This window comes from Pipra filicauda, unplaced genomic scaffold, assembly GCF_003945595.2.
Source record: "Pipra filicauda isolate LSUMZ 115617 unplaced genomic scaffold, ASM394559v2 scaffold80_size11013439_pilon, whole genome shotgun sequence".
Taxonomy (NCBI): domain Eukaryota; kingdom Metazoa; phylum Chordata; class Aves; order Passeriformes; family Pipridae; genus Pipra; species Pipra filicauda.
In genome coordinates, this window is record NW_024104987.1 from 10303691 (window position 1) to 10314855 (window position 11165).

The window sequence follows — 11165 nt, forward strand, 5'->3', positions numbered from 1 at the left end:
GTGTCCCTGTCCCCGTGTCCTGTCCCCCCATGTCCCTGTCCCCCCGTGTCCCTGTCCCCCAGTGTCCCTGTCCCCCCCATGTCCCTGTCCCCCCGTGTCCCTGTCCCCCCATGTCCCTGTCCCCAGTGTCCCTGTCCCCCAGTGTCCCTGTCCCCCGTGTCCCTGTCCCCCCGTGTCCCTGTCCCCATCCCCGGGGGTGACGCTGGTGCCGTGTCCCCGCAGCTGATCGAGGTGCAGGCCGAGTACCATCGCAAGTCCCTGGCGCTCCTGCAGAACGTGCTGCCCCAGATCAAAGCCCAGCAGGGTGAGTGCCCACGGGGTCTGTCCTGGTCCTGCATGTGACACCGAGGCCCCTGTGTCCGGCCAGCACCAGAGCTGGCTCTGGGGTGACCCCGCAGTGTTGTGGCTGAGCATCCTCCCTTTGCCTGTCCTGTCTGCATCCCGCCTGCCCTGGCACTGGGGAGGGCATCCCATCCCTACCCCACTTGGCTGTGGGGTACAGGATCCAGCCAGCTTCATGGAAAGGGGGAACCTGACTGATTGTGGCACAGGCTGCCCGGAGAAACTGTGGCTGCCCCATCACTGGATGTGTCCAAGGCCAGGTTGGACGGGGCTTGGAACAACCTGGGCTGGTGGAAGGTGTCCCTGCCCATGGCAGGAGGGATGAACTCGATGGTCTTTTAAGTCCCTTCTGACCCAAACCATGATTTTATGATCCTGGCAATGAATCCTGTCCACTTTAAGGTGTTTTTTTTTCTCTGTTAATAGTACCCTCTTCCCTCTCAAAGTGAAGAACTGTAGAGGATACCTTGGACAAATCAAAGCAGTCTTGGCAGTGCTGCAAAAACTGATTTATCAGCAAGTGGCAGGGAGCTGTAGTCAGATAAACTCTGTAGTTATAGGTTTGATTTTGAATGCCACCTCCTGCCCTAATGCCAACCCCAGCACCGAGGGGAGGCTTGGGGTGTCACTCTGTGGTGTGCAGCCTCTGTAGGCACTGGGCTTGGAGCCCAAGGTTGGGGTGAGACCCACATGATGGCCCCAGGAGCAGCTCCTTCACAAGGCAGAGCTCAGGGTCCTGCCATCACTGCAATGGGGCAGGGAAGGATTCATTTGGGGTTTTTTCTCTCGTTCCCACAAAATATTCCTGTCTCTAACTGTGATGGAAGAAGGAAGAAATATTGCAAAGGTTTGCCTGTCGTTGCCTGCCCTGGAAAATGTTATCCAGCCCCTTTGAAATGTCCCATGTGATGATTGGAAAACATTTTGTTTGGATTTTATGTTTAAAAAGCACTTCCTGAGCCGCCCAGGACAGTGGGTCAGGTTCCTGTTCTTTTAGCATCACCCAAACAGAATATTTTGCTACCAAGAGCCTTTCAGGGAGGGGATGCTGAATCCAGCACCGTCCTCCTCACCCTGTCACCCCCTTTGCCCATCACAGAGGCGTGGATGGAGAAGCCCTCCTTTGGGAAGCCCTTGGAAGAGCACCTGGCTGTCAGCGGGCGGGAGATCGCCTTCCCCGTGGAGGCGTGTGTGACCATGCTGCTGGAGTGTGGGATGCAGGAGGAGGTGGGTCCCATGTCCAACCACCCTTGCTGGGCTCCATGGAAGGGGCCATGGGTGCCTCTGGGGCAGGGATGAGGAACTGGGGGGCTCTGGGGACACCCCCAGCCCCAAAGCTTGTCCGACGCTGTCCCGTGTCCTCTGCCAAGGGTCTGTTCCGAGTGGCTCCCTCGGCCTCCAAGCTGAAGAAGCTGAAGGCAGCCCTGGACTGCTGCGTGGTGGACGTGCAGGAGTACTCAGCTGACCCTCATGCCATCGCAGGTGAGGGCTCCTCGGGGCAGGGGGTTGGTGGTGTGGGGAGTGGCCCATCCAGGCACCCACTGTGGGCACCCAGAGGGTGGGTGAGTGGCACAAAGTCTAGTTGGATCCCAGTAACTAGTGGTGTAGTCCAGGGTCTACACCCTGATACTGGGTCTGATTTTGTTTAACATCATTAATTAATGACCTGGCCAATGGGGGAGGGTGCACCATCAGTGAGCTGGCAGATGACACAACCTGGGGCTGCCCCAGAGTTATGCTGCCATCCACAGGGACCTGGACAGGCTGGAGATGGGCAGAGGGGGCAGGTGCTCCTGCAGGCATAGGATTGAACCCTGGTTTCCCACTGGGAACCTGTTCCCAGCACAAGGAGCTGTGAATGTCCTAAGCAAAAACAAATGAGGGAGAGCTGGGAGAATGTGTGGTGGAGGGAATTAGGGAGGTGCTGGGAGGGACTAGTGGGGGTGGCAAGGTGCTTGCTGGAGGTCAGGGAGTGCTACAGGCTCCACCAAGCCGGGGAGGCTAGGGGGTGCTCTGGGGTGTGGTGGGTGGGAAGGTTGGGAGGGATGGAGTCAAAATGCCCAGGAGCGAAACCACTTGGTGCCCAACAGCTGGTGCCACCCGCAGTGCCAATGCCTGTGTCCCCTGTGTGCCACAGGAGCCCTCAAGTCCTACCTGCGAGAGCTGCCAGAGCCCCTCATGACGTTTGAGCTGTATGAGGAGTGGATCCAGGCCTCCAAGTGAGTCTGGGGCATCTCCCCCATTCCTCTGTGACACAGGTGGTGGCATTTTGGGTCCCCATGGATAGGTCGGGGGCCATGAGTTATTTCTGACATGGCTCACAACATTTGGGATGTTTACCCTGGGGACTGAGAGCCAGGAGGTGGGGAGAGGCCCAGCATCCAATCTCCACTGAAAAGGTTTCCTTCTCCTTTTTGCCAGGTTTTGGGGATTAATTTACTTATACAGTGTTGACAGCAGCCTGAGGGTTTCTCAGGGTCCCCCAGGGCAGGGGTGGAGGGCCCAGGGGTGGGGTGGGGATGAGGGATAACGCTCTCTCACACCTCCTCACAGCATCCCAGAGCAGGAGAAGCGGCTCCAGGCTCTCTGGAACGCCTGTGAGAAGCTGCCCAAAGCCAACTACAACAACATCAGGTGAGCCTGGGGCCAGCAGGACACAGGGAGGGGACAGAGAGGGTGTGATCAGTAAATACATGGACACGTTTTGGACCTGCCCTCCAGGTATGTGATTAAATTCCTGGCCAAGCTGACCGAGTACCAGGACATGAACAAAATGACACCGAGCAACGTGGCCATCGTGCTGGGGCCCAACCTCCTCTGGCCACAGGCAGAAGGGTGAGGAGTTGGACAGGGGATGCTGGGGAAGGGGCTGAGGGGGAAACTGGAGGCCAAATCCCACTGGAAATGAGACTGGCCTGCGGTGGGGTTGCTGAGGGGCTGAGGTTGCTGTGCTGCCCACCACCTTGCAGGAACATGACGGAGATGATGACGACCGTGTCGCTGCAGATCGTGGGCATCATCGAGCCACTCATCCAGCACGCCGACTGGTTCTTCCCAGGAGGTAGGCTGTGGCTGTGGGGGCAGCATGGGCTTTGTAGGATGTCCTGGCTCTCCCTAGGGAGCTCCCAGATTTATTTTTGCCAGCTCTCTCTGCTTGCCTTGGCTTAGGGCAGGGGCAGGGCAGAGATCTGGCAAGACTCACAGCAGTGTGCCCAACCCGAGACCCCCTCCAGGTGTTTTTGCAGGGCCAGTACCCCCTCACTGAGCACACTTATCCCTATGTCATCCCTCCCTGCTCCTTTCCCCCCCCAGACATTGAGTTCAACGTGACAGGCAACTATGGCAGCCCCATGCACGTCAACCACAACGCCAACTACAGCTCCATGCCCTCCCCGGACATGGACCACGCCGACCGCCGGCAGCACGACCAGGCACGACGGCCCCTCAGCGTGGCCACGGACAACATGATGCTGGAGTTCTACAAGAAGGATGGGTAGGCTCTTTGAAGTGCCAGGGTTTGGGGAGAGGGAGGCGGTGGCTTTGCCAGTGTCCCTGTGATAGGAGCACCTGGAGAGGATGTTCAGCATCCCTGGCTTTGCCGCCACCTCGGGATGGGGTGGCATTGAGCTGGTGGAGGTTGGGTGGTCCTGGAGTGGGAGAACCCCCTGCTCTCCATGCCAGCCTCTTGAGGATGCTCAGGTGAGCCCAGGGCTTGACTCCCACCCCCAGCCCGCTGTAGATGGGAGTGGGGTGACCCCAAGGCTGTGCTGTGCTGCAGACAGGTGCCCTGGTGTCCCCAGGGTCTGCAGGCTTTGCTCCAGGGGAAAGCTCCCCATTCCCAGCCTGTGCATATCCACCCCTATGCTACAGGGACTGCAAATAGTCAGGTCAATTCCAGAAATAACCCCAGGTCTCTCCTCATCCCAAAAAAAGTCCCCATTTCTGGAAAACGTCCCACACCGTCCCTCCCACTGGCATAGCCTGGTCCCCTGGGCCTCACGGCTCCTGTGCCCAGCAGTGGGCTCTCACTCTGGGCACTGACCAGTTTCAGGGGTTTTATCACACTAATAATTGTGTGTTTCTGCCCATGCAGCCTTAGGAAAATCCAAAGGTACTGTATCCTCTGCAGTGGTTCTGGGAAGCTGCTGGGATGCTGGGAGGGTGCTGGGTGGGTGCTGGGACAATGCTGCTGTGTGCTGGTACTCGGGGAACGAAGAGGTGGCCGGTGGGAGTCACAAGCACGTCCCACCCTACCCTGGGTTTATTCCCAGGAGTTTCCCCATGGAGGAGGCGTTTTTAGGGCCCAGGCACCTCGCAGGAGCCGCGACTGGTGCTGGCGGTGCCCTCCCGCCGGGTGGGTGCCGAGCCCCTGTCTCTGTGTGCCCCCAGCATGGGCGTCAGGGTGATGGACACCTCGTGGGTGGCTCGCCGAGGCACCTCCGCGGGACGCAAGGCATCCTCCGCCCCTCCGTCCGCCCAGCCCCCCGCGCCGCCCGCCGAGCTGCCCCCCGCGCCCCACTCGCCCATTCCCGAGCAATCGCCGGAGATTTCAGCCACGCCTTCCCCGCCTCCCACCAGCTTCGGCTTCCCGCCGGGAACCGAGCGGACAAGGTAAGGCCACCAGCGCCCCGTGTCCCCAAGCCGGGCATCCTCCCCGTCTGTCAGTCCGGCAGTAGAACAAGCGCGGGAGAGGCGTTCAGCATTCCCGGGAGAGGAGCGGCATCCCGGGAGGAGCAGGAGGAGGTGCTCAGGATCCCTGGGGTAGGAGCAGCATCCTGGAGGCAGTGGGTGGAATGATGGTCAGTATCCCTGGCAGAGGAGCAGCATCCCAGGAGCAGCAAGAGGAGATGCTCAGCATCCCTGGGAGAGGAGCAGTGTCCTGGGGGCAGCAGGAGGAGAGGATGTTCAGTATCCCTGGGATAGGAGCAGCATCCTGGGAGCAGGAGGAGGAGGAGATACTCAGCACCCCTGGGAGAGGAGCAGCAGGAGGGCAACAGGAGAGGATGTTCAGCATCCGTGCAGCCACTGCCATATCCCCATCCTGCCATTCCCATGGGAACCATGCTGCCTTCAGGGTCCCTTGCCCGGGTGTAACAGAATTTGGGCTGGAGGTGCCAGGAAGGTGCAGGGAAAAGCCTCAGGGAGCCCAGAGACCCCCGAGCCCTTAGGCTGCCGAGGGTCTGTCTCCAACTTTAATTTGCACAGGTCAGATGGGACAAAGTGCCTAAATCCCACTTTCTTTTGCCCCAAAAAGGGGAGCAGAGCTGGGCTCTGCCCTGGGGTGCACACACTGGGTGGGGGGGAACAGCCCCGGGTGGGTCGTGCCATGGCACGAGCCGGGGGATTCGGCACCGCGAGGGCTCCCCTGCCGCTCCCCCGCCCTCCCCGCCAGCGCTTCTGCTCTTTTATTATTTCTTCCTCCCTTTTCTTTTCTTTTTGCCGGTTTTTATGGTGCTTCTGTACATTTGCAGCAGGGCTGACCTGGCATCTGCCTGGCGCAGTGGCGGCCCCAGCGCCCCCCGCCCCGGGGACGAGCGGGCCCTCCCGTGCCCCGGCTCCTGGCCCCGTCCCCCTCCCTGGGCACAGCCCCTCTGGCCGGGCTGCAGCCGCAGCCTCCCCCCTGCCCGCGCCTCCCCCTCGCTGCTCGCCCCTCATCCCTGCTCCCTGCACTGCCCCCCGTTGTCCCCGTGGCACTGTCCCTCCCTGTCCCCGTGGCTCTGCCCCCCCAGCGGGGTCCCCCCCGCGCCCCCTCTCCCCCGGGGCAGCCGCCCGCCCGCCCGCGCCGCAGGACTCGGCCCCCCGAGGTAACCGCGGGGACACCGGCGGGGGGGCGGGGGGTGTCACCTCTGTCCGGGGGGACCCTGGGTCACGGGGGGGGTGGCCACAAGAAGCTGGGGTTGAGAGAACCCCTGGGGGGCAGCGGGAGGGGGTCGCTGGGTGCGGGAAGGACCTCACGGCTCTCCCTCTTCTTTCCTCTGCTATTTGTTTTAATTTTTCTTTTTTCTTTCCTGTCGTTGTGACTAATTTTTTACGTTTTCATTTTATTAATTTTTTAATTTATTTTTACTTTATAATTTGTTTTTTAATGTTATTTTTCATTATATTTGAGTTTTACTTTTTGATTTTTTAAATTTTTATTATGTCTTTTACTTTTTATCCTTTTATTTTTAATTCTTTGAATTTTTAATTTTTATGTTATGCGTTTTATTTCTCTTTTATTTTCCTTTTATTTTATTTCATTTTTATTTTATTTTTCCTGTTTATTAATTTCCTTTTTATGTTTCATTCCTTGCTTTTCCTTTCCCTTTTGATTTCTCTTTTTTCTTTTTTCTCTCCTCTCCGAACCTCTCCTCTCCGAACCTCTCCTCTCCTGTCATTTGTTTTCTTTTTTCCTTTTCTTTTTCTTCTTTTTATCCTTCTTTTTATCCTTTTTCTTCTTCACCCTTTTTCTTTTCCATTTTCTTCTTTTCCCTTTTTTCTTTTTTTATTTATTAATTTTCTTTTTTTTCTTTTCCCTTCCTTTGTCTTTCTCTCTTTCTCTTTCTCTTTTTCTCTTTCTCTTTCTCTTTCTCTTTCTCTTTCTCTTTCTCTTTCTCTTTCTCTTTCTCTTTCTCTTTCTCTTTCTCTTTCTCTTTCTCTTTCTCTTTCTCTTTCTCTTTCTCTTTCTCTTTCTCTTTCTCTTTCTCTTCCTTTTCTGTTCCTTTTCCTTATTTCCTTTTCCTTTCCCTCCTCCCCTCTCTCTCTCTCTCTCTCTCCCTCCTCTCTCTCTCTCTCTCTCTCTCTCCCATTTATCCCCCCGTCCCCCCGCCCCAGCACTTTCAAGCCCCCGGAGCTCTCCCCGGGGCCGCCGCCGCCCCCCGCCCCCGCCCCGCCGGCCGAGCACAGCCCGCACACCCTGCGCAAAGGTAGGAGCGGGCCGGGGGGCTCCGGGGGGGTCCCCGCTGGGTGCGACCCCCCCGCACCCTGACCCCTTCCCGTGTCTCTGTCCCGCAGGGGCCAAGAAGTTGGCGCCCATCCCTCCCCGGGCGGCCGCGGGGGAGCCGGGCGGGGGGCAGCCCTCCCCCGCCAGCCTGTCCCCGACCCCCCCCAGCACCCCCTCCCCGTACGGCCCCCCCGGGCCCCCCTGCCCGACCCCCGGGCAGCCCCCGCCGCCGCCGCCCCCGCTCCTGCCGTCCCCCGCCGCCGCCGCCGCCCCCCGGGCCCGCCCGACCCCCAAGCCGCGGCCGCGCCCCGCGCTGCCCCCGCCGCCCCAGCCCCCCCCGGCCGCCCCCGGCGCCCCCCAGCCCCCGGAGCCGCCCCGCCTGGACGCCGCGGGCCCCGGGGACGGCGCGCTCACAGGTAACCCCGGCGGGGGCACACGGGGCGGTGGGGGGGCTCTGGGGAGGGTGGCAGCGGCCCCCCCACCCCGCCCCGGGAGGGTGGCAGTGTCCCTGGGAAGGCAGGACTGTGCCCTGGAAGGAGGTGATGTCCGCAGGAAGGTGGCAGCGTCTCCCCAGAAAGTTGGTGGTGAGCTCAGTCGGGATGTTGACTGTGTCCCTTGGAAGGTGGCAGTGTCCCCCAGGAGGGTGACAGTGTCCCTGGAAAGGTGGAACTGGCCCTGGAAAGGCAGAACTGTGTCCTGGAAGGTGGAGATGTCCCCAGGAAGGTGGCAGTGTCCTCCCAAAGGTGACACTGTCCCTAGAAAGGTAGAACTGTGCCCTTGAAAGTGGCAATGTCCCCAGGAGGGCGGCAGCATCCTCAGAAAGGTGGTGGTATCCCCATAAAGGTGACGATGTCCTTGGGAAGGTGGAACTGGCCCTGGAAAGGTAGAAGTGTGCCCTGGAAGGTGGGGATGTCCCCAGGAAGGTGGCAGTTGTGGCAGTGTCCTCCAGGAGCATGACAATGTCCCTGGAAAGGCAGAACTGTGCCCCAGGAAGGTGACGATGTCCCCAAGAGGGTGGCAGCATCCTCAGGAAGGTGGTGGTATCCCTAGAAAGGTGGCAATGTCCTCAGGAAGGTGGCAGTGTCCCCAGGAAGGTGGCAGTGTCCCTGGAAAGGTGGATGGGTCACTGGTAAGGTGGCAGCATCCTCAGGAAAGTGGCGATGTCTCCAGGAAGGTGACTGTATCACTGGCAGGACAGAACTGGCCACAGAGAGGTTGTGCTGGCCCCAGGAAGGTGGCAATGTCCCCAGGCAGATGGCAATGTCCCCAGGAAGGTGGCAACACCCCTGTGAGGGTGGCCATGTAGTCAGGAAGGTGGTGATGTCCCTGGAAAAGTGGAACTGTCCTGAGGAAGGTGGTGATGAGCCCAGGAATGTAGTCGGGCACTTGGCTATGTCCCTTGGAAGTTGGCAGCGTCCCCAGGAAGGTGGCATTGTCCCTGGGAAGCCCCATGAGCCTGTGCTGCTGTTCCTGCCGTTCCTGCTGTTCTGACCCTGCTGGGCTTTGTTGGTGTCATGTGTCCCACCCCCCGCCCCGTGTCCCTGCAGCTGTTGGATAGGCACAGTCAGGGATATGCTTTGGGAATGGCCAGGTGACATCAGGGACACCAAGAGACACAGGGGCTGGGCACGTGTGGGGTCAGGGAGCCCCCACGGAGTCTGATGGGGCAGAGGCTCTGTCCCTGTATGCTCATCCTGCCCGCAGGGGGTGGGACAGCGTGGGTAGCACTGAGCCCCGGCCACCCTGTGGGGCAGGGCCCCCCCAGGGGCTGCCACCTGCCTTTGGATGGCACCAACATTGCTGTGGCTCTGGAACTGCACCCTGGCATGAGTGCAGCCCTGACATCACACCCTGGCATTGCCCCTGGCACGGGGGCAGCTGCCCTGCCATGTGCCCTCAGGAGCTCCTGCCCACCTGGGGTTGCTCCACTCTCAGCAAGGAACATGGTGACACCGCCCACCCGGGGCTGGGGTCACCCTCTGTCACCACAAGTGCAGCCTCGCCCTGCGGGTCCCCTGGGAGGGGCGGGGCAGCCGGTGTCACCACCGGGTCGGGTGGGGTGGCATGGAGCGGGGTGACATCCCTGGTGGTGGCACTAACACGGTGCCAGCCCCGGCGGGTGTCCTGCCCCCGAGCCCCCGCCACAGTGTCCCCCATCACTGTGCCCTCCCACAGGTCTGCTCCGTTTTGAGGTCCCCTCCCTCCACGTCCCCCCGGATGCTGCCCAGTGCCGGGACCCGCCGGAGGCAGCGCAGAGACTCTCGGGGCCGAGCCTGACCCCCCGGCAGGAGGAGGAGGAGGAGGAATCAGAGAGCACAGCCCTATGACAGTGTCCCTGTCCCCAAGCTCATCCGTGCGGCACCCCGGGGCCAGCACCGGCCACCGGCACCGAGGGCCACGGGCGCGCCAGTTTCGGGTGGCAAAGTGCCCGGTTTGGGGGCGGTCACTGTTCTTTATTTCATTTTTTTTCGCCTTATCCAGACTTTGCCTTTCGGCCGGGTGCCTGCACCCCCCACCCCGCAGCACCCACCGTCCTGGGGTGACACCACCACCTCCTCCGTGCCCCGGCGGCGGGTGCCACTGGGTACCAGCCAGGTGACAACGAGCTCGCCGGCGCTTTGCAGTGGGATTTCCTTCCTTCGGCTTCTTCCCCCACCGCTTGTTTGCCGGAGCAGGATGGGACCCGACCAGCAATAACCTGGGCACGTGCAGGATGTGGCCCCCCCGGGCTCTCGGGGTGCTGGCGGGTGAGGGTGCACGTCCCTTGGCACCCGCTGTCCCTGTGGGTTGGTGGCTTTGGTCGTGCATGCACAGACAAATTAACCTTTTATCCTTTCCAGAGAGAGAAGATTCTATATATATATATCGGCAGAGATATATATATATTATATATTTGTATATAGAGAGAGAGAAACTATAGAGAGATTTGTTTTATTTGGAGCCATTCCCACCCAGCCGGTGCGAGAGGGAGGATGGAAATGGCAGCGCTTCGCCCCCGCCCCGCTCGCGCCGTGCCCCTCGCCCCAGGTGGGCACCCGGGGGGCACCAGCACCCCGAAGCAATCAATAAATCCAATAAATCCGTGTGCCACTCGCTGAGAACTGCCCGGAGGCACCGGCGTTTGCTTCCTGCCCCGGCAGCACCGGGCTGCCCTTAACCGGGGCTGTGGGGGGAGGATTTGGGGTGGAGGAGGGTCGGGGGTGGGGTTAGTGCGGGTTGTCCTGGTCCTGGTCCCATGAGATGGGGCAATACCAGGCATGGAGTACTTCCAGCCTGGATTTGGAGTGGTGCCAGCATGGATTTGGGGTGGTCCTGGACTGGATTTGGGGTGGACCTGGACTGGATTTGTGCCGACTGATGGATTTAGGACATGGGCTCTTGGAAGGCACTTTGCCATAGGAAATGGGGTTTAATGAGGGTTGGGGGGGTAAAATGATGGGGATTTTGCTTTGTGTGGGATGTCATTGTTCTAGTTCCATGGGATGAGGCAGCATTTAACCTGGGCTGGTCCCAGCCTGGATTTTGGGCTGGTTCCAGCCCAGCACTGGATTGGTGCCCACTGCTGGATTTAGGACTCGAGCTGTGAGAGGCACTTTGGTGTAGGAAGTGGGGTTTAGTGGTTGAATAAGGTGATGGGGTTTGCCGTGTGCATGTTGTTGTGCTCCCTGTCCCACAGGATGGGGCAGCACCAGGCTTGGGGTGGTCCCAGCTCAAATTTGGGGAGGTGGGTTTAGGACAGAGACTCTCAGAGAGGGCTGTAGGAAGTGGGGTTTAGGGTGGGTTTGGGTGATAAAACGATGATTTGATGCTTTCTGTTTGATGATATTATGGTTGATGTTGTCATGGGTCTGGTACCATGGGATGGGGAAGCTTCAGGCTTAGGGTGGTCACTCATATTGGG

The 11165-nt window shown here is 59.8% G+C and overlaps 1 protein-coding gene across 2 annotated transcripts in view; it reads left to right on the plus strand.

Annotated features, from left to right (window-relative positions):
* The window catches only part of ARHGAP44 (Rho GTPase activating protein 44), a 29969-nt gene extending 19604 nt beyond the window's left edge, over positions 1 to 10365 (plus strand). Inside the window, exons 9-21 of one of the 2 annotated variants that reach the window (XM_027715706.2) lie at positions 223 to 304; positions 1442 to 1569; positions 1713 to 1824; positions 2480 to 2561; positions 2896 to 2976; positions 3064 to 3177; positions 3312 to 3403; positions 3655 to 3835; positions 4436 to 4453; positions 4732 to 4953; positions 7156 to 7247; positions 7336 to 7680; positions 9440 to 10365. In XM_027715706.2, the coding sequence (XP_027571507.1) occupies positions 223 to 304; positions 1442 to 1569; positions 1713 to 1824; positions 2480 to 2561; positions 2896 to 2976; positions 3064 to 3177; positions 3312 to 3403; positions 3655 to 3835; positions 4436 to 4453; positions 4732 to 4953; positions 7156 to 7247; positions 7336 to 7680; positions 9440 to 9591 (1701 nt within the window). In that variant the 3' untranslated portion in view covers positions 9592 to 10365. The remainder of the gene's footprint in view (positions 1 to 222; positions 305 to 1441; positions 1570 to 1712; positions 1825 to 2479; positions 2562 to 2895; positions 2977 to 3063; positions 3178 to 3311; positions 3404 to 3654; positions 3836 to 4435; positions 4454 to 4731; positions 4954 to 7155; positions 7248 to 7335; positions 7681 to 9439) is intronic. The other variant, XM_027715707.2, reaches the window with a different exon arrangement.
* Positions 10366 to 11165: the final 800 nt, after the last annotated feature.